At 34.8% G+C, this 23865-nt stretch overlaps 1 protein-coding gene across 7 annotated transcripts in view; it reads right to left on the minus strand.

Moving 5' to 3' along the window:
* Positions 1–23865, minus strand: part of LOC115210255 — a 757977-nt gene that overhangs the window by 169553 nt on the left and 564559 nt on the right. For all 7 annotated transcript variants that reach the window (XR_004998729.1, XM_036502024.1, XM_029778737.2 and 4 more), the window contains one exon: positions 1656–1742. Coding sequence is in view for 6 of the 7 variants with exons in the window: in XM_036502024.1 (XP_036357917.1) it covers positions 1656–1742 (87 nt within the window). In the remaining variant the exon portion in view is untranslated. The remainder of the gene's footprint in view (positions 1–1655; positions 1743–23865) is intronic.

Consider the following 23865-nt stretch of genomic DNA (forward strand, 5'->3'; position numbering starts at 1 on the left):
TTGGGAGACAATCATGTAAGACCAATTCAGGAATCCTGCAGATTTAGGATTATCATCACTCTCCAAAGCCAGTTGTGTTCTCCAGTCCATTAATATGATACTAATTTATTGGCAAAAGGGGCTCACCATATAATACAAAACATGCCTTACAAGAATCATGTAACATGGGGTGCACATATAGAGTAAATGCAAGGATGGGGAAGCAAAAATGTATAATAACAGGTTAAAAATTGAAAAGAATACAATATAAACAAAGCTGAGATGATAACAACAACAACAGCAACAATAAAAGTTCGTAGAAAGTCTTGGAAAATAATGGTCTTTATTTTGAGGAATAATTTTTGTTGTTTTGGTTAGTACTTGGCGAGTAAAAATTCAATTTTCGCAAGTGTTTACGAACTTTTGGGACAACCTAATAACAATTTTTTGTAACATTGGTACATAAGTTTGTAGGTAAGAAATATTGTCAATTGAACTAACCCTTATATATGACTAACATCAATTGACACCTTCCCCTATATGGAACAGTGGGAGTCCACTTGAACCTCATTGTGCATAACTGTTTTAGACTATTGTTTCATAGGGATCATAAATGAGATCTTTATTGGATATCGTCTACTAGTCGGAAATCTGATAAAAAAAAATGCGAGCAACAAGGCTAACTGTTAAACCAGGTGACTCATATTCTACTCTTTTGTTTTAGTGAGTAAATTGCAGCAAGGCTGGCATATAACCCCGAAGGGGTTAAGTCAATCATACCAACCCCAGTATCTTTTAAGTTTGGTACTTATTTTAATGATCTTCATTTGTAGCACAGCTAAAGAACAGAATATAAATTTAAACACTGGTTTTTCAAAACAGACACAGAAAACAGACATGTACATGTACATATGTATGTATATGATGGACTTCCTTGCAGTTTCTGATTATCAGTTTTGCTCATAGGGTATTGTTCAGCCCAAAGCACCAAGCTTTGGGACTGAACCCAAGACTATATGAATGTAAAATATTTTTGAAAATACTGGCCATGATCATTCACCAAAGAAATCCCTCTACCATATATATATATATATATATATATATATATATATAATATTATTAGTGAATTGAAGAAATGGAGTTGAACGAAGATTGAACAGAAATCGTTTTATTTCATTCTACACGTGTTTACACGTGTAGAATGAAATAAAACGATTTCTGTTCAATCTTCGTTCAACTCCATTTCTTCAATTCACTAATAATATTAAAATTCAATTATCCGCACCAATGCACGGTTGCAACACCATATGGTTGTACCTCCAACCGTGCTGTCTTCTGCTGTGATTTTTGCCACCAAGGTATCGGTTAAACTTTTGATTAATCTGCAACAAGATTATTCATCTTTCTATTTCACATATATATATATACAAAGAAAACTATCAATATTTTCATTAACATAATTCAAACTAATTTTATTGCATTTTTGTTACAAAATAATAAAGGTTTCTTCTAACTTTAGCACAAAATATAGTGAGAAGCAGATCGGAAATGAACAATACAATGGCTCTAGTAATATTTATTGACTTACCCCCTCCTCCTCCTACTTCATGCACCCAATCCTACCCCCCAAAAAATATTCCAAAGAATTAAAAAAAAAAAGTAGATTGCATACTTACTTGCTCATTTCCCAAAGTGACATCAACAACTTTAAAATCATATCCATCTCTCCTTTCTTTTTCCTTTCCTATTTTCCATTGATATACCTGAAGAAGAAGAGAAAACAAAACACAAATAGTCAAAAAACTGAGAGAATAATGCAAATAAGGATTTCTCATGCCATAAAAAAAAATATGGTATATAACATAAATTAAGTATAATGATCCAGCACTTTTTTAAATGCAAAATAGGTTTAACTGTGTCCTTATGTTGTGTTTGTGTGTGCGTTTATGCAATGTGTAAGGGGAAAAAACTGAAGCAGATATAGTTCAGAGATTAGATTTCAGGGAAGTATTTTTTTATGCTTGAAAAGTAGAATCAATAATAAAAATATGATTTGGGGAAATGATTCAACCAAATATTTTTTTTATCAATATATATATTTATGATTGTTTTATTTTAGACAATAGAAATATTTAAATATGTAAAATTTTAATTTTAAAAGTTTATATACACATTATATATGAGCATTTGTATTTTGCGTGTGGGGGGAGACACATATGTGTACGTTCAGCTAGATACTCAAAATGCAATTGAAACAAATTCTCTGATAGCTTTTACATAAAAGATTTTGGCATGGATGCAAGCATAGGTGAGTGATGATGAAGTTCACTTCACAATCACATGGTTCCAGGTTCGATTCCATTCTCTAACATCTTTTTTACAATTGTCTTCTATTATAGCTGTAAGTCAACTAATATTTTGTGGGTTAGATTTTATCAGTGAAAACTGCACAAAAGTTTGATGATGCGAGTGTGTATGTACATACACACCAACAAACTTTTGTGCAGTTTGTGTGTGTGTGTATGTGTGTGTGTATATATATATATATATATATATACAGTTGTGTGTTTGTGATTATGCTTACATGAGTCTTAAACACAAGTGCTATTTATATTCATGTCTTTTATAGCTTGTAACTTAGTCATCTGAGAAATTAATTTTGATAAAATATGTACCAAACTGAAATAAGAAATGCCCCAGTATGGTCACTTTTCAGTAACTGAAACCACTAAAAAAAAATTAAAAATTAAATGAAACAACTATTATTATTTGGTGTGCTTGTTAGCACAAAAGGCAAAATGCTTAGCAGCATTTGGCGAGGTCGACTTTAACTTTCATGCTTTTGGGGGTCGATGAAATAACTACCAGTTGAGCACTGGGGTTGATATAATCAACTAACCATCTCCTCCAAAGTTTCAGGCCTTGTGCCCATAATAGAAAGAGTTTTCATGGTAGTGAGCTGGCAAAATCAATAGCACACCAGAAAAAAAATGGTTAGTGGCATTTCTTTCACCTTTATGTTCTGTGTTTAAATTCAGCATTTCATCCTTTTGGAGTCAATGAAGTAAGTAAAAAGGTTTATTATTGTTCTTGTTATTATCATTATTAAGAAGGTGGGGAGCTTGCAGAATTGTTAGTATACTGGATGAAATGCTTAGCAGTATTTCGCTCAGTGCTATGTTCTGAGTTCAAATCCTACCGGTGTTGACTTTGCCTTTCATCCTTTCAGGGTTGATTAGATAAGTACCAGTGAAACACTGAGGTTGAGGTGATCGACTAGTCCCCTCCCCCAAATTTCATGCCTTGTGCCTATTGTAGAAAGGATTATTATTATTATTATTATTATTATTATTATTACTAAGAAAACCTTAAGACAGTGGTTTTATGGTATTTGTTTATGACTCATTTTAGTTTTTGAGTTCAAATCCCACATAAGTCAACCTTATCATTCATCCTTCCAAGGTCAATAAAGTATAAATTAGGTGCTGGGGTGTATATAATATAACCACCTGTTCCCATCAGACTGGCCTTATGCCTGTTAAAAATTATTTCAAAGAATAAACTACTAATACTGATGCATGCAATGGTTTAACATTTTATCTTAAATTTCTTGTACCAAAAATGGAATTTAATAGTAAAATATATAGCAACACACACACAAAAAAGAAACCTGTCATGAATAAATAAATAAAAATTATTGCTCAGTACATAGGCACCAAAGTTTTTGGATGTTGGAAGTAATGAGAAATTTCAACATTCATGTTTTTCTGAAAGTTATTAGCAACTCGTCTAAAGAAGGGGAAACAAGTTTATGCAAAAGTCAAAAGCAGCTAATGACCTTATTCACTACTCATTGATTTTAAAATGCTTTGCACCTATACCCAGTGTAACATCAAGTACTATATCAGTTAAAGAAGAATTGATCCTTGGATCAGACTGACTGAACTATATCCAGAAGAGTCACTGAAAGAATTACCCAGGACCATGTGTTGTATGAAAATTTAATAGTAAAGTGAGTGTTACAACACTGGATGGAGTATGCAAAGAAATTTTAATTCCTTCATATTATAACCTTAGAAGGTGGCAAAATGGAAGAAACATTTACATGCCAGTCAAAATGCTTAGTGAAATTTAGTCTGTCTTTATGTTCTGAGATCAAATTCCACCGGGGCTGACTTTGTCTTTCATTTGTCTTAAGTCAATAAAATAAGTACCAGTTGAACATGGATCAATGTAATCAACTTACTCACTCTCCAAAGTTGCTGGCCTTGTGTCAAAATATGAAACCAATATTTCAACCTTAGTGATGTGAGCACTCAATATTTAAATGACTAATTCTAAAAAAAAAAATGTGGGGTGGGAGTAGATGGGATGGGGGTGGGTGGACAACACCACAGTTTAATTTATCTCATCTTTAGCAGTATGGTAACAACTCCAGATATGTTTTAGTCTTATTAGACCTCATCAACATCATCTAATTTAATTGTGACAGATAGATGTTAACGAGAAAGCTTTAAAATTCAAACACTATGTGGTAAAGCAACTTACAAAAAAAAGCGGGGTTGGAAAACTTCTGTGGGATACCCACTGCATGAAAACTTAAAAAGTAGTTTGCAATAGTGTTATACTTAAGCTTTATGTATCCTGTCAGAATTGTCCTCCACCTTTTGTTTTCGATTCATATATATTGTATACGAGCAAAACGTCCCCTGTCAATGGACGGTACTGAGTTGTCAAACATTTAAACCAAATTTTCTCAAAAAAACTTGTCCGACCGTCCCATATGCCTCCCCTTTGAGAAACACTGATTTAACTTAAATTTGAGACACCAGCAAAAGAAGAAATAAAGATAGACTTTTTTTCTATTCCAAAGAAAAACGATTTTATTCACACAAATATGCAACTGAAGAGTTTAAAGTACCAGTAATGATAAGGCTGTTGATTGGGAGAACACAAACATGGTTTAAGAAGTAAGCTTGGCAGGAAAGAAACGTGCCTTTAAGCAGTACAAAAACAACAAAAAATGGAAGGTGCAGTTATGTACAGGTTGATGGAAGATAAGCAAGACAAAAACGGCTTTATCAATCGCATTTTCACCTGGAATCGATTTTTGTAATTTTTTTCAAGACTTATACATGCCCTGATACCCTCAGTATCTACATATCAAATTTGAGCGCAATCGGATGGAGGATGCCCGAGATCCTAGAAGACACACACACAGACAGACAGAATGGATTTTATATAATAGATAAGGAAGAGATGAGACTAAAGCTACATTCGTAAATATGCCTTAACATTATTTTCAAAAAATTATGTTTTATAGTAATTCTCATGAGTTTTTGAATAAGATAATTTGTTGGATAAAATTTGGATACACTCACTGGAACTAGCTGGTAATTATAATATAATGAAATTATTATATGTTACAAAATTTTTTTAACAACCTTACCAATAACTAAACAAATGTAAACAAATCCACTGCTAATATTATTATTAATAATAAGGTGACAAAAAGGCAGAATTGTTAGCATGCCGGGCAAAATGTTGAGCAGCATTTTGTCTGTCTTTGCATTCTGAGTTCAAATTCCACTGTGGTAGATTTTTCCTTTCAACTTTCGGGGTCAATAAAATGACTGGGATCAATGAAATTCATCTAGTTCCTCCCACAAAATTTCTGGCCTCATGCCAAAATTTGAAGCCAATATTATTATTAATAAGGCAGTGAGCTGACAGATTCATTAGCATGCTGGGCAAAATGCTTAACAGCATTTCGTCCTTTTTGTGTTCCGAGTTCAAATTCCACCAATTTCAACTTTGTCTTTCATCCTTCTGGGGTCAAAAAAATAAGTACCAGTTAAACACTGAGACAATGTAATCGACTAAATCCCCTCCCCCAAATTGCTAGCCATGTGCTAAAAACTGAAACTAATATTATTATTATTATTAACTGGAATTTAATTTTTAAAAATATATGAAAGCAAATTGAATGATACTATTTGTTACAATTACAGAGGTTTTGATGGTAGAGGCTATGTCTGTCACACAATTATTGGTTAAGTAGGAATATAAAGAAGAGGAAGAACTCTGAAAGTAAACTTGAGTTTTGACTGGTCACTTTTCATAGTGTCAGGATGCAGACATTGATAAATCACTCCTTACATAATTATAATACATGAATGAACACAGTCTTACATAAAAAAATTACAAAAAGACAACACCTCATATTGTTCTAATATAGAGACATTGGCTGGTATTTCCTTACATGTCTAAAAGTATATCAACATGAACTAATTAGTCACTCTTTACACATCAGCTACCAGAACTGCTGAACTAGTGAGGAATCTACTCAACTGGCAAGAAATGGCAGCTGAAATTCACTCAATTCACACTATTGCATAAATAAAATGACATGGTCTTGGGTAATTTTTTTTAGTGATTATTCTGGATGTAGTTCAGTCAGTCTGATCCATGAATCGAATCTTCTTTAGCTGATTTAGTACTTTGTTATTTTCTTTTAGGTCTTTAATGTTATGCTGAGTACAGATGCAAGCATTTTTGAATAAATGTAAGCCCTGAGTGTTGAATAAGTTCATTAGCTACTATTGATTCTCAAGTAAACTTATTTCCCCTTCTTTAGATGAGTTGCTAATAACTTTCAGAAAAACATAAAGAGAAATACATGATGATCATAGCTTGAATGTTTTTAATAACAGGTCTGTTTTATCAGAGGTTAATTTGGGGGCAAAACAACTAATTGTTCTCTAAAACATCAAATTGTGACAAGTAGTTCGTTACTCTTTTGCAATTTGATTTTTTTTTTTTAGTTTATCTTTTTTGTTAGGAATACTGAAAAGTGTAGTGATGATGAGAGTCAGTTATTTATTTAATTGTTCTTCCAGTCCAAATTATTACATAATCACAAACGTAGAAATAGACCAATAAAGCAATTTATTTCAAGCAGCTGGGAAATTTTTATAGAAAAAATTTCATAGGTGTAGTCATGGCTATGTGGTAAGAAGTTTGCTTCCCAAACACATGGTTCCAGGTTCAGTCCTACTGCATGGCACGTCTTCTATGATAGTGATAGCCATAGGCTGACCAAAGCTTTGTAAGTGGATTTGGTAGACAGAAACTGAAAGAAACCCCAACCATGCCAGCATGGAAAGCAAACATTAAAGGATGATGATGATGATGTGAAAGATGTGTGTATTTGTGTCATTGTGTCTGTGTTTGTCCCCACACCCACTGCTTGGCAACTGATGTTGGTGTGTCTGTGTCCCTGTAACTCAGCAGTTCACCAAAAGAGACCAAAAGAATAAGTACCAGGCTTTAAAAAAATAATTACTAAGGTTGATTCATTTGACTAAAATTTGATTCATTTGACTAAAATTTTTTAAGGCAATGCCTCAGCATGGCCACAGTCTAATGACTGCAACTAGTAAAGGATAAAGATAAAACAAGAATCCCTGCCCTCCCTTCCCCAACCAAAAACCTCACAAAAGAATAATTCAGTCAAATGCCAAAATTATTTTCATTCAATTAGATTTAGATAGGAGAAAAAAAGAGAGGGGGAGGATGAGAAAATAAGACAGAAAGAAGAGTGAGAGAGGGAGGAGAAGTAGAGAGAGGATTAAAAGTGGGAGATGTGAGAATAGAATGACAAATATTTCTGTGAATATTATGTTTCCATTTATCCAGAACTCAACATCATTGTAGATTTTAGATTAGTTTTCAAACAAATGCATCATAGTGGTAGCAGTGGTTGTAACAATACCATCCCCATTATTATTTTTGTTATCATTATTATTAATAGTAGTAGTACAGGTGCATATATTCAGAAGATGAGCTTTGTTGGGGAAAAATACAAAGCAACAATGAATCAACCAACCAGACTAGTGACTACTGCACAACAATTGACTCACTAAGTTTAATTCCATCTTTCACAAATGGGAAAGAACAAACAGTTGCTGGTTAGGTTCTCTGCTTATATTTTACTATCACACATATGCCATCACTCCCATCACATATTAGATAAAACCATTTTTCTTTTAGCAATGAAGGATTCACACACACACACACACACATACATATGTGTGTGGCGAGCTGGCAGAATCGTTAGCATGCCGGGCAAAATGCTTAGCGGTGTTTCGTCTGCCGTTACATTCTTAGTTGAAATTCCGTCGAGGTCAACTTTGCTTTTCATCCTTTCGGGGTCGATAAATTAAGCACCAGTTACGCACTGGGGTCGATGTAATCGACTTAATCCCTTTGCCTGTCCTTGTTTGCCCCCTCTATGTTTAGCCCCTCGTGGGCAATAAAGAAATAAGAAGCTTGCTTCCCAGCTACATGGTTCCAAGTTCAGTCCCACTGTGTGGCACTTTGGGCAAGTATCTTCTTCACACTATTGTGAGTGGATTTGGTAGACAGAAACTGAAAGCCCATCACACACACATACATTTATGTGTGTGTGTCTTTGTGTCTGTGTTTGTTCTCCCACCATGACTTGACAACCAATGTTGGTGTGCTGATGTCCCCATAACTAAGTAGCAGTTCAGCAAAAGATACCAAAAGAATAAGTACTAGGCTTACAAAGAATAAGTTCTGAAGTCAATTTGTTCAACTGAAACCCTTTAAGGTGGTGCTCCAGCATGGCCAAAGTCAACTGACTGAAACTAGTAAAAGAATAAAAGAATATATCACTTAGTCATTCCAAAGCTAATAACCTGGTGTAGACCTCAATATACGCATGCTTCAAAACAGAGTGTTAGATGAGTATAGAGTGGTAATAAGAAAATGACCTGAACTTTTGAGTGCATGTGTATGTGTATATATACATATATTTCTACTATTAAATCTAATTGAGTTTTGGATATATGAGGTCTGATCAATAAGTATCTGGACTGTTGCCATAATAATGGAGCTAAAGCCTCTTGGCACAAATTGACCTTGAACTCTGCTGTGCAAGCGCACTAAGTTTTAACGTTCTAGCTCACTTCCATTGTTTATAACAGTGCTTGGAAGGAAGGTGTGTAGCATGTGATCGTCATAATGACCCTGATAGAGAAAGTTGTCATGACAATACTTGCTCAGAGGCCTACACAAAGTTGCAGAAAGTGTATGGAGAGGAGTGTATGAGCTACACACAAGTGTACAAAGGATTGAGACATTTCCAAGATGGTTGAAAAATGTTGATATTGACAAACATTCTGGGAGACCCGCAACCAGCAGAATTGAGGAAAACATCATAGATGTGCATGCAGCTGTGAGGGGAAATCGTCAAATCACCATCCATGAGTTATCAGAGGATGTGCAGATTAGTTATGGTTCAGTTCAGTCCATTATCACTGAAGATTTGGGTATGAGACAAATGTCTGCTAAGTTTGTGCCAAAACTGCTTTTAGCTGACCAAAAAGACACTTGGGTTTCAGTTGCACAAGATCTCAATATAATAACTTCTATAGATATTTGCATTATGTAAAATATATCTTAATATACTTTACAACTCTTACATGTGATATCATTTGTACAAGTAGGCGTGTCTTGTAAGTGGTAGAAAGAAGGTCAAATGTAAATACTATAAAACATTCTGTGAATCAATATTATCTTTACACACAAGTATGGACTAGACCTCCCACATGACTACTACAGAGAATAGAAAGGCAGAAGGTTGAGGACAAAGCTCTGATTGACATTAGTTCATATGTTAAATTTCTGGCAGAGATAATGGATCATACTGACTTACTTCAACACAGTCATGCAGTGATGATATAATATCATCATGAATATTGATGATACATTGGCACAAGGACTCAATATATTGGGAGAGACATAGTCAACTGGACTGATGCCAATTTATATCTGATTATTGATTCTAAAGGAATAATGAAAAGTGAAGTTGTATATAGAGAGAAAAATAAGCTATTCCAAGCCTATCTGCTTGCCTGCCCTACACTTTTTTCAGAGAAGTGAAGAGACAAGCTATTTACTTACTATCTCATGAGTCAGTTTCTTGATTTTTCATGATTGGTAAACTCAACAATGCATTTCAGTCTTATTGATTTCCACATAAAGCTAAAAGGACCAAGCTGTTCCTACAAAAGCTGAAATCAGTACTGCAAGTCAATAAAGTGCAGCGTCCATAGTACATATTTATAGCTAAATGGATTGGCCCATTAACTGTTAAGCATTTTGGCCTTGGACACAGAGCCATGACATTGACAGAATACAAACTGATGACTTCTCAATTGCCAAATAATATCTAACAAGTGATTTTGTTTTCACTTCATTATGCTATCTAAATATTGTTATTCAATGTAACTTGTGCTGCTCTTAGAATTTTTTTCTATGAGTCTTTGCTTTTTAGAAGCTTATAGTTAATGACTTTTATATATAAATATTGATTTCTTTTATTTAAGTAAAAGGTTAATATTTATTTTTTAGTATGGAAGCTGGTTGATTGAATTAAACCAAAGTTGTTGGATCAGGTAATGAAAGTCATGGAGAGGGTCATAGTCCAACAAATTAGGGAGTATGGAAGCAAGGTTTAGAATCAAAGGGCCTTAGAGTCAATCTAGCAAAAACCAGTCTTAATACATAGGAAGGCAGGCAAATCACAAATCCCTTCAGGTAGATGGCCCTACTTGATTTGTAGAAAAGGTGTAGGTAGAAACTCCATAAGATGTACCCAGTGTAAGCTATGGACACATAAAGGGGTGCAGCAATATCAAAGGAAAGCAAACTGGGAAGATAGTTTTTGTGTGTGGAAAATGCTCAGGGGCAGTAAACACTGAAAATGTGCAGAAAACAAATTTTGCCACATGTCAGGGGGAAAAACTAGAAGTAGTTGATAGCTTCCGTTACCTAGGTGACCAAGTCAGTAGCAGGGATGGATGCTCTGAGAGTGTGTAGCTGCTAGAATAAGGATAGCCTGGGCAAAGTTCAGAGAGCTCCTACCTCCACTGGTGACAAATAGCCTCTCACTCAGAGTAAAAGGTAGACTGTATGACGCATGTGTGCGGACAGCCATGCTACATGGCAGTGAAACATGGGCCATGACTGCTGAGGATATGCGTAAGCTTGCAAGAAATGAAGCTAGCATGTTTCGCTGGATGTATAATGTCAGTGTGTATACACAACAGACTGTAAGCGCCCTGAGAGAAAAGTTGGACATAAGAAGCATCAGATGTGGTATGCAAGAGAGACAACTGCATTGGTATGGTCATGTGTTGTGTATGGATAAGGACAGCTGTGTGAAAAAGTGTCACATCCTAGCAGAAGAGGGAACTTGTGAAAGAGGTAGACTCAGGAAGACCTGGGATGAGGTGGTGAAGCATGACCTTCGAATGTTGGGCCTCACGGAGGTGATGACAAGTGACAAAGACCCTTGGAGATATGCTGTGCTTGAGAAGACCCGGCAAGTCAAGTGAGACTGTAACCATGGCCTATGCCAGTGCAGCATAACCAGCCCATTTAAGAGTACCCTTCAATCATTGGGCAATAAACTGTGCTTACGAAGACCTGTTGAGTCAAGTGAAGTCATTGTTATGGCTGATGCTAGTACTGCCTGACTGGCACCCATGCCAGTGACACATAAAAAGCACCATTCAAACATGGTCGATGCCAGTGCCGCCTGATTGGTCCTGTGCCGATGGCATGTAAAAAGCACCATTTAAATGTGGCTGATGCCAGTACCACCTGACTGGCCCTCATACCGGTGGCACAAAAAAGCACCCACTACACTCTCTGAGTGGTTGGCATAAGGAAGGGCATCCAGCTGTAGAAACTTTGCCAGATCAGATTGGAGCCTGGTACAGCCTTCTGGTTTGCCAGTCCTCAGTCAAACTGTCCAACCCATGCCAACATGGAAAGTGGATGTTAAATGATAATGATGATGATGATGATTACTTATTTTTTAACCCCCACAACAGTGTCTATTTGTATAGTTTGTATATACAAATATTAAAGTTTGCTTATAATATATATCAGTCTGTGTTTATGTATTACAGAAAGCTGACATAAATGAATTATGATATTTATACTCTTATTTTGTTTTCTTATTGCTGTTCTACAAATTACTTCATGCTTGTTTTACTAGGTTGGTTTATTTGGGGCAAATTAAATATATATGACAGTTAGATGCTATTCCAACTACTACCAACCCGTTTTTTCTTTACTCTCAGACAAACTAATGTAGGTAAGACAGGTGCCTTGCTGAGGTACACAATCCTAAGTCAATAATAAATCAATGACAGCAGTAAGATTTGAACTAAAGACGAGGTATTCAGCAATCCACATTAAATGTATTAAAAAAAAAGACTTGCACAATATTCTGACTTCCCTCCTCACAAAAATATCATGGGGAGGGATTGATGAATTATGTAGTTCTATGTGATAATGAAGCGTTATTTTTTTCAGCTACCAATGTAAATGTAAAAACACATTCTATTAACAGGTATTATATCTAACTTTTCAGAAAGCTAGTTATAATTTATAAAAAAATTAAATTAAATGTTACAAACACTGAGTCAAAGATCAAACTGAAATCATACATCAAGTTAATTTTGTTTCAAAATGAGTTTTCTAGCAAGTTTACTTTTTACATGGCCAATTCTATTTTACATTCTAAGTACTAACGTGAGAAGAATAACAGCCTCATTGATGGCTATCTCACTACATATCTTCTGCTTCCAGGGTGACTGTGCTGCAGATTACACTTTATAGAGTATACCTGCTCTCCAACTTTTTAAATAAGTTACTAAAAATTACTTAAGCTACTTTAATTTGATTATCTTGAAATAGCTAATGCCAATAAAATAGGCTAATCTATTAATGTCCACCCAGGAAGACATGGGATGAGGTAGTCAAGCATGACCTCAGAGCGTTGGGCCTCACAGAGGCAATGGCGAAGGACTGAGATCTCTGGAGATATGCTGTGACTGCAAAGACCTGGGCTACTTCCTGCACCAGTTCTGCATAGCCCCTGCCCATTCAAAGTACCTTGGATTCCAGAACATCCCGCTGTGCTTGAGGAGACCTATTGAGTCAAGTACATGAACATCGAAATAAATATCAATGGAAATAGCAGTTGTGATACCTGTGCCGGTGGCACATAAAAAGCACCATCCGAACATGACCGATGCCAGCGCTGCCTCGACTGGCTTCTGTGCCAGTGGCACATAAAAAGCACCATCCGAACATGACCGATGCCAGCGCTGCCTCGACTGGCTTCTGTGCCAGTGGCACATAAAAAGCACCATCCGAACGTGGCCGATGCCAGCGCCGCCTTGACTGGCTTCCGTGCCGGTGGCTCGTTAAAGGCACCAACCGATTGTGGCCGTGGCCAGATTCCTCTGGCACCTGTGCCGGTGGCACGTAAAAAGCACCCACTACACTCGCAGAGTGGTTGGCGTTAGGAAGGGCATCCAGCTGTAGAAACACTGCCAGATCAGACTGGAGCCTGGTGCAGCCCCTGGCTTCCCAGACCCCGGTCGAACTGACCAACCCGTGCTAGCGCGGAAAACGGACGTTAAACGATGATGATGATAGCAAGGTGCCCCACCCTGTTTCAATGTTTGCAAAGGAAAATGAATTAAGGTTTGATGAGTTAACTAAGATTCTAATGTCAATGACACTGGATATTATAAATACCAATTTGGGATAGAATTGTGTCTCAAATAAAATGTCATATAATTTTCCTTAAAATTGTAGCAGTTATTTCATAATAGCCAAATCTACATCAACAAACATTATGGCATCTCTAAAATAAAGCATATATTTCAAGAATTGTAAGAAAGAATGAATGAATATAGCTAGGTAACTAATCAAATGATGAAGTACCAACCAAATTCCAAAACTGGATTCTTAAGGTGTTGGTGCAGAGAGATAGATTACAAGTTAATCACATTATTTATATCTAGTTAAGTGCACTACTGCTTTGTGTTCAAAATCGCTCAAGTGATTCCAGCAATAAAATACTTATCAGTGATATACAATGTGTAATTGGGGCATTTGGTTGATAATCTGTTTCCCTAATTTGTTCATACTGCCATTTTCAGTAACTCATACAGTCATTTTCCTGTCACTGACCTATTCTAATTTCATCATCACAAAATTACTGTCAAAGACTCTATCAAATAGACAAACCTTGTTATCAGTTACACTGAGGAACAAAACTAAACACCAAACCATTTGAAAATACTATTATTGATTATATTCAGAATATAAATGATTTTAAGTACCATAAAACTCCATGTAAAATATGCACACTTTCACCAAAATCAAGAATTAAAATTAGGGGTGCATATATGGTATTAAGCTGTTAAGTTTTTCTCAACTCACTTTTATTAAGGAAAATCACAATAATATTATAAAGTTGTATTTTTGGGATGATTTAAAAACAATTTATATATCAATATATTTTATATGAAATGAAATATTAATTCTTCATTATTTTGAAAATTAATTAAAATGAAAGCAATGTATTTCAACAGAAATATGGTAACAAGAGGGTTAAGAGAATTAAATGTGGGGTTACAAAATCTGCCATGAGTTGAAAGTCTTAGTTTATAATGTAGACAAAAAGTACAAGTATGAAATATCTACTGACAATACCAGTTCTTCAGGTTTGTGCAGTACATACTTAACTGATGAAGAACATTTTAATTACTAACTGGACAAGAAAATGCCCTTGTCAGTGTGAGAGTTGCTTCCCATCTCACTAACATGTCTTTAATATAATTTTCATTTAATGAATATATTGTGGTCAAATTAAGTATATAGGTTGGAAGCTAATGGTATCAAATACTATTTGTAAATAAGTTAATTGTAGAGTTGTTATTCGACAGCACATATATTTACATATCATGCTCTTGTTGGTGCCAGGTCAGGGCCTAATTGAATAGATATTTGATCCAAGGTATTCCAGTCATGACTAGCTCATCTTTTATGTTCAAAATGTCCTTTCTGCTTTATTTATTATTTATTTTTTATTTGTTTAAAGAAAGGGGACTGAATGTTTTACTGTATCTATTCTGGTTCTTTGCATTCTAAGTTCAAATCTTACCATGGCTTACTAGAATGATAGATTTAATCTGTCACCTAATTTAAAACCACCACTTGAGATCTTGAATGTCATCGGTGGAGTTCATTTTGTTGTATGTATTTGAACCAGGGTTCCTCCCATTAATCTCAGAGGCTTTGTAAAAGGTTACTTTTCTAACTAAAAAAAAATAAATAAATGCTGCTGGTTGAGCACATTTTGAATACGAAAGAAGGAAACAGGAACATTAGGCTGTAACAATTAATAGTAATAGTTTCTCCAACAAGAACAAAATCAGACATATAAATAGTGAGCAAATTGAAGTAGGAAACAGTTAAGCAGTGAAAAACACAGATATATTAATGCCATGATTGAAAAATTGAAGTTAAACTAATAAGGAAAAGAATTTATATGAGGATGTTTATAAAGAGAATGATTAATTATGAAAATAATGACTTGAAAACACTATTTCATGAATCATTTAAGCCATTTTGTGACCAAATTTCTGACAAAAAATATACTGCTTCTGTATTTTATTTTAAAAAATAACCAAGAATTATAGGGGTTTTTAGTGTAAAAATTTTGAAGAACCTTAAACTTAATAGGAAATGAATGTTTACTGAGTGAAATCTAATATTATCATTCATGTAATAACAGGATTTGAATCATTTTGATAGAGATGATCTTTGGTGGCTTGATGCGGAAAGGATTAAACAAACTTCTCAAATTATCTCCTTTTTGTAGTTTTATGTTATATTTAAGTGGCTAAGAACTGTATGAGGAACAGAGTTTCAGAAGCGATGTTTCTTACTCATGGGGTAGGAAAATGTTATAGAAGGGCGGGGGTGGTTGTAAATTTTTCTTCCAAATGGAAATTTTTTCAGAATCGTAATTACTGTTATATGAAACATAGAAATACTAAATAATAAAGTTAAAAAAAAAAAGAAACCTCTTTTTTTTCCTTCTTCATAAAGTATGAGATAGCCATTCCAAAACTCCACCTCTCTATGTATGTATCTTTATGGTATGCATTCCAACACACAAGCACATACATGCATGCACACAACTCACAGAAGTAGTTTATAAGAAGAAAAAAAAACTACAAGTTTGTTTACACAGTTGTTTTTTCAATGATTTCTGAAGGTGCTCCATTCCAGAGTTGTTATGATAGTATTTGATATGAAGTAAGTTTACATAATAAAATAAATATAAAAATAAAAATGGCCTCCAATTATACAAGCATTTAACTCAGACAGCAGATACTCACTTAAATGATGATGATAATAATAATAATAATAATAATAATCATCTTTTCTACTAAGGGCACAAGGCCTGACATTTTGGGGGAGGGGACTAGTTTTTTACGTTGACCCCCAATATTTCACTGGTACTTAATTTATCAACTCCAAAAGGATGAAAGACAAAGTCGGTCTTACAGAATTTTGAAAGAAGAAGAAAAACTGAACAACAACAACAACAACAATTTGAAGTAGGAAATATGAAGGTTATGAAATATGAAATATGTGGTCAATGAAGAGAGAATATGTGATACGAATAGTAATTTGCGCACTTGGAAGTATCAGCACTCAATTACCAATATGGCTCAAAAAGATTGGTACAAATGAAAAGATAGAACACCTACAAAAATCAGCACTGCTTAAGACTGCAAGAATTCTTTACAGGGTTCTTGAAGCATGACCAGTAAACAAGTGTCACCTTAGTCTGTTGGCTGTGGACTACAGACACTTTCCATCATATACAGCAAAATAAGCTGAGAGTTTTCACCAAATAATAATAGTTTCAAATGTTGGCACAATTTTAAGGGATGGGGATCATCAATACCATCAGCTCCAGTACTTGACTGATACTTTATTTTCTCCACCCTGAAAGGATGAAAGCTGACTGTGCTGAGATTTGAAGTTGGAACATAAAAGAGCTGGAACAAAATTTGCAAGGCATTTTTCCTCAATGCTCTCATGACTCAGCCAATCCACCAGCAAGATAATCTTTTCTACTCTAGGTATAAGGCCTGGAATTTTTGGGAAGGGGGTCAGTCAATTAGATTGACCCCAGTACACAACTGGTACTTAATTTATCGACCCCCAAAAGGATGAAAGGCAAAGTTGACCTTGGTGGAATTTGAACTCAGAACGTAAAGACAGATGAAATACTGCTAAGCCTTTCACCCAGCATGCTAATGTTTCTGCCAGCTCACTGCCTTCCACTAGCAATATAATAATAAGCTGATGATGATGATGATGATGATGACAACTCAAATTAATCAGGACAGAATTGATAAATGTAGCATAACATGTTTTGGGGGCTAAAATCTCCAACAGAAATTACCACAGAAATGGACTAACTTATCACTATTTGTTAACTAGAAATTTTTTATTTAAGTTTATAATAATGTCAGTCATGCAAAGATTGCAGGAAGAGAAATAAAATATTTACATGAATCAATTTCATTTTTTGTGCATTCATTATTATTCTGGAATACAACAAAAACTACAGTTATTCAAAAGTATCATTTGCCTAAAGAAAGACGGTTAGGCTTAAATTCCTTTGAATCCTAGTTAAGAGTGCATACAATAAGCAACTTTTAGAGTCTGTGTTAATTTCTAGTACAATACTACAAGGTAATTAATGGACAAAAAAACAACAAACATCTTTAATCTCACTCTCCACAACACACACACACTTACACAGGAGAGAAAAAGAGTGAAAATCAGAGGCTGTCTATGTATAGCAAGAGTTAGAAGTAACCATATCTTATCTGACAAAAATAATTATGCAAGACAGAAGAAAATTAACATAATTAGTTATAAACTAATTTTGCGCATGTATGCATGTGTGCACATTTTAATTTACAATAAAACTTTCTGCAACAGCCTTATGTTTACAGATGTAAATGCTAAGTGCTCTCTGCAAATCTTCACTCAGCATTAGGAATAAAATATATTACTACTTTTGAACATTTTTGTCATTATCAATAAATAGAGCAAGTAATTTGAATAAATCAATTAATTTGATCTTGAAGAGATTTATGAAGTTTTTTTCTTGTTCATTAAAACAAAAAATTCAAAACACCTTAATGAATTTATTTAATTTTTTTTCCTTTTAAATATGCTTTGTGAATAATTAAAGACTGTTAATCACATCCCAAACAAACAGCTTGCAGTTCTCTTGGGTTAATTTCATGATCTCAGTTTATGTGTTTTAACAGGATATTCAAATTATATTCAGTTTTACAAAATTCATGGTCACAATTGAAGGAAAATGACATTTTCCCCAACAGAATTAGAAATGGATTTTGTATGTTAAACATTTTAAAAAGGCAAGAATTTATAATCAATAAGAGTAAAATCACACAGAATTAGCAAAATGGTTTCAATTCTTGATGGTTGATAGTCATACTCTTCTTATCATTTACACTAACAATGGCTTTATAAAGATATGTATCTTGACTGCTTCTATAAAACTGGACATGTTACCAATATAAAGAAATCCATAGCTATTGAGTTAAGAGAACCTCAAAAGGGTTGTTTGATTTGCTAAATAGAGCAACCAAATTTCCTGAAACCATACCCTTCTATTTTCAAAATAGGAAAAACATATTGGGCACTACAGATCTACTCAACGAAGCCTAATCTGAGGGCTAAATGACAACAACAATAATTAATTGTTATAATGCTCCAAACCAAACCAATGTTTCTATTTATTAATAGAGGTAGCTAAAAGAAAGGGCATCAGATGATTTACTGAGTGCCTCGTGAAAATCCTTGAATCCACCCTGGCAAAGAAAAGTGAATACAGAATATTAATGTTCATGACTACTTAAGTTGGTGTTTAATGCTGTAAGAATTAAAAATCTAACTAGAAATAATTATACAGTGAGAATAAAAAAAAAATTAGTAGATGGGAGACAACTCCTCACATATTTCAATCTTACTCCAACATTGACAGTAAAGAATAGTCTTCGATGTAGTGGTTGAAGTGATGATGAAAGAATTACTAAGTAAATATACAAGATTATACATTGACTGGTGTAGGAGGCTGAACTAACATAAGTTGATTCAGTACCTTTAGCAGATATACAATATAATGTAGTAAGATCTATTTATTGTAAAATAGATAATAGCATTATCATTCTTACGAAGTAAGAGCGAAAGAACAGCCCATTCTAAAAAATCATTAACTGAAACTTTTTACTGAGCAGTTATTTGAATAATCAATAAATTATGTAAATGCTTGTTTATGAATTGAACATTCTATGCTACTTGTACTACACCCGTACACCTACGCACACAGACTGGCACATGATAAAAATCTAACTATAGATTCTTAAATTTCAAACCATTCCTGCAGTGTGGTAGACTGCTTCATCAATTTTCCAAGTGTGTGTGAATATAAGCATGTGTGTTTGTGATTGCTACTTTAATTTTTCAAGTATGTGTCTATGCATGCACACACACATACACATATTCACACACAGATATAATATCACAAACACACATATAAGCAATGATGATTTACCTTTATGCATTCTTTTTAGTTAACAAGAACAAATAAATTCTGCTATTGAATGCTCTTTCTTTCATTTGTACATCTACGCACACACACACACACACAATGCGCACACACATGCACACACACATACATACACATGTCACTGGGATATTTATTTTCATTGTACCTATTCTTTTATTGTTGTTTGCTTTATATTTCTATGGTTTTTCAGCGATATGTTTTGCTTGTGTGATTTCATGTATTATTTGTTTGTCTCTTATTAGCTTCATAATCTTATTAGTTTCATTTGTATGATATTTTTTTATCCACACACACACACATACACTTCACAAGCAGCATTGCAAATGTTGTAATATTATGAAGTCAAATAAGACAGCAATCCGGTAGAATTAGGTAGCATGCTGAGCAAAATGCTAAACGGCATTTTGTCAGTCTTTACATTCTGAATTCAAATTGCACTGAGGGTTGACTTTACTTTTCACCCTTTTAGGGTCGATAAAATAGGTACCAGTTGAGTACTGGGGTGAATGTAATTGACTACCCTCCTCCCCCTAAATTGCTGGCCTTATGGCAAAATTTGAAATCAATATTATAAAGTCAAATATACTGAATACATTTTGGAGACAACTTCAGTTTGATTGCCTTCTTCTGATTGCTATCTAGTATGAAACTTGGAGAAATGGAAAAGCAGTCAACTTTAAAAAAATAATGTTATTGTATACACACACACACATACACACACACAAACAAAATAGTTTAATGCCAACAGCTGCTAGCAGCTCTCATTAATGGCAGTGACATTTATCTAACTTCTAACTACGAGTGGTGCTGTCAGTGATTACAGATGAAAAAAATAAAAAATAAAAAGAAGTCTATGCACATAAAGGAAAAGAGAATTGAATGTAATAATTTTTATTTGATTTTGTTGAAGACTTTTCTAGATATTGCCAACAGCTTCGGATTTGAATGGGTTCAATAAACCTACAGACAAAGCAGCCTCCACCTCCAACATCACTTGAAATAGTTCTTGAGGTATCAAACTTTATTGATTGATCTGTGATTTTAATTCCTGCAGGCAAGATGATAGAGACTAGGAAAAAAAAGTGTAACAGTGCAAAGAAATTGGAAACTATACAACTACAAGTTGTACATGAAAAGCAGTTATTGCATGAAGAGAGATGTTAAGGAAGAAGCTATGCAAACAGGTACATATGTACGTTAAAGTTAGGATGAAGACTTAAACCTAATTGTCTATTTAGAAGAAATACAGATAGCACCAAAATAATTTTCTGCTTAGTATATATTTGTGTCCTAAAATAACAATATAAATAATATGCGGATAAATCTTATTCTTTTCTCTTTTAGTAGTTAATTATAGATTAATTACAACAATAGGATTAATTGATGAAATAAATGACAGATTTGATCACATGGTATACTACTACTACTACTACTACTACTACTACTAATAATAATAATAATAATAATAATAATAATAATAATAATAATAATAATAATAATTGTAATAATACTCTTTCTAATGTTGGTATAAAGCCAGCAATCTTAAGATGAGAGTAAATCGATTAAGCTGACTTCTGTTCAACTTTTATTTATGTTATCAACCCCAAAAGATGAATGACAAAGCTGACCTCGGTGACATTTGAATTCAGAATGTAAAACTGGAAGAAATACTGCTGCCACTACAACTGATACTACTACAAATAATAATCCTTTCTACTATTGGCACAAGGCCCGAAATTTTTTTTTTTAAAGGAAGCCAGTCGATTAGATCAACCCCAGTACATAATTGGTACTTAATTTATCGACCCTAAAAGGATGAAAGGTAAAGCTGACCTTGGCAGAATTTGAACTCAGAACATAAAGACAGATGAAATATTGCTAAGCATTTTTCCTGGCATGCTAACATTTCTGCCAGCTCTCTGCCTTTACTACTTCTAATAATAATAAAAAGAAAATGGTCAGGGGTTAATACAATCTCAACTCTAATTGAAAATTGCAATCATGGGACCTTCTGTCTACTTGCAACAAACAAATAACAGGATGCTAAAGCTGGCTCAAATATACCTCAGAGAAAAGTGTCAAGGTGAGCCAGTACCTGAAGAGAAGGTGTCCACCAACAGACAAGGCAAAACAAATAAAACCATAGCTAAAACAAACCAACACCCAATATATTAAGGAGAAATGGGAGCAAAGGCCATTGCATGGCAAATACCCAACAAGAATCAGGGACCCTGATGTAGATGAAGCCCTTACAAATCAGTGGCAGTCATACTCTAGTCTGAAACCAGAAACTGAGGGGTATGTCGTTGCTGCTCAGGATCAGTCATTTCCAACTAGGAGTTATCAGAGTAATGTCCTGAAATATGAAAGCAGCTCATCATGCTGCATATGTAAAGAACACCCAGAGACAATCAGCCACATAATCTCTAGATGCAGTGGACTGGTGCAAAGGCATGACAGAACAGTTCACTACACACACTGGTCAGTATGCAGCACATGCAACCTTCCTCAAGAAAACAATTGGTGGGAACACAAGCCACCACAAGTTGGCCAGAATGCTGAGGTTACCATCCTTTGGAATTTCAGTGTTCAGGCTGGTCGGGAAATACAAACTGATTAGATCTCATATTGAAAAGACTTGTCTTCTGGATGATGTTAATATGATGAAATAGTTTTCGATATAATGATATAGCTTTAATATTTCTATTCTTAGTCTTGCTTTTTTTTTTATTGCATTGTCAGGAGGAAGTGCAGTGCCCATGCATAAAGGCATCCAAAGACCATATAGTGGTGTTTAATTAGCGAAAGCTTAAGTTTATCACCCAATTAAGCCACAGCAGGATTAAAACTCAAAACAAAAAGAGCTGGGACATATACTACAAGGCATTCAATCAGATGTTCTAATGATTCCACAAGTTCACTGCTTTGACTGGTACTTCAGCTACTGATTCTAAAAAGATGAAAGAAAAAGTTGACCTTTGTAAGATTTGAACTCAATATGCAAGAAGCTAGTATAAATATAGATTTCAAATTTTGGCACAAGGCCAGCAATTTTGGAGCAGGAGTAACTTGATTACATCAACTCCCGAGTTCAAATGGTACCTATTTTACTGACTCCAGAATGATGAAAGGCAAAGATGACCTTGGCAGAATTTGAACTCAGAATGTAAAGAGGGATGAAATGCCACTAAGCATTTTGCCCAGCATACTAATGATTCTGCCAGTTCATCCCCTCAAACAGAATACTGTGAGGCATTTTGTCAGATGACAGTACAAATATGAAGCAGGGATAACAGGCTTCAGTAAATAGCCAGTGATAGAGGATGGATATGATATAGAATGCTTGTGCGTATGTATGTGTCTGTATATATGTATGTGTGTGCGGATGGGGAGCACAGGGAACAGAGAAAGAGATTCAGGCATTATAGTAGACATGTAAAATGCTTAAACAAGATGAATGCAGTAAAAGATGATTCATACAGTGGTAATATCTGTGTGTGTATTATTGAATATAAAAATAATAAAAAAATTATCGTGTATAGTGCTCAGGTGCACTAAAAGGTAGATGTACAGTACATAGTATTATGTATAAAAGTCAGGAAAGTGAACAGTGTGTGAGTCATGATATACATGTGTGCATGCATATGGAGGTGGGGATATCAGGAAGCATGAAGGTTTTAAAGGATGCACTGTTGCAGCAACTAACAACTGATGCAGGAAGTTTGTTCCATGCTTCAGTAACTCCAAGTGTGAAAAAATGCTTCTGAAAGTCATGGGAGCTGTGCTGTTTTCTGACTTTGTAGGCATGCCCACATGTGTTAGACACATGGAGCTCAAAAGTAGTTGTTGGCACGATGGTTAATAATTTTGTGGGTGTTTACCAAGTCAGTTGCCAGATGTCGGAGCTTCAATGTATCCATGCCCAGGGAAGTAAAGCATTCAGAGTATGGTAGATGCCTGACGGAGGGTATTCGCTTGGTTGCATGTCTCTGAACAGTTTCCAGGAGGTCAATGCCCCGAGCAAGATAGGGGTCCCAGACTGGTGATGCAAATTCCAGGTGTGGCTGCACCATAACCATATAAAGTCCTAAATAGATAGCTGGAGAGCAGCTGACACAGGTCTTGCTGAGAGATGCCAAGACACCCTTGGCCTTCTTGACAATTTTAGAGATGTGCTTTGTCCAGCGCAAATCGCTGCTGACAGTAATACCCAGGTCATGTTCACAAGAAGACTTCTTGATATTAGTGTTGTGGAGAGAGTATGTGGATGTCCTCCCAAAATGCATGGTGATACACTT

This window comes from Octopus sinensis, linkage group LG4 (genome assembly GCF_006345805.1).
Source record: "Octopus sinensis linkage group LG4, ASM634580v1, whole genome shotgun sequence".
Taxonomy (NCBI): domain Eukaryota; kingdom Metazoa; phylum Mollusca; class Cephalopoda; order Octopoda; family Octopodidae; genus Octopus; species Octopus sinensis.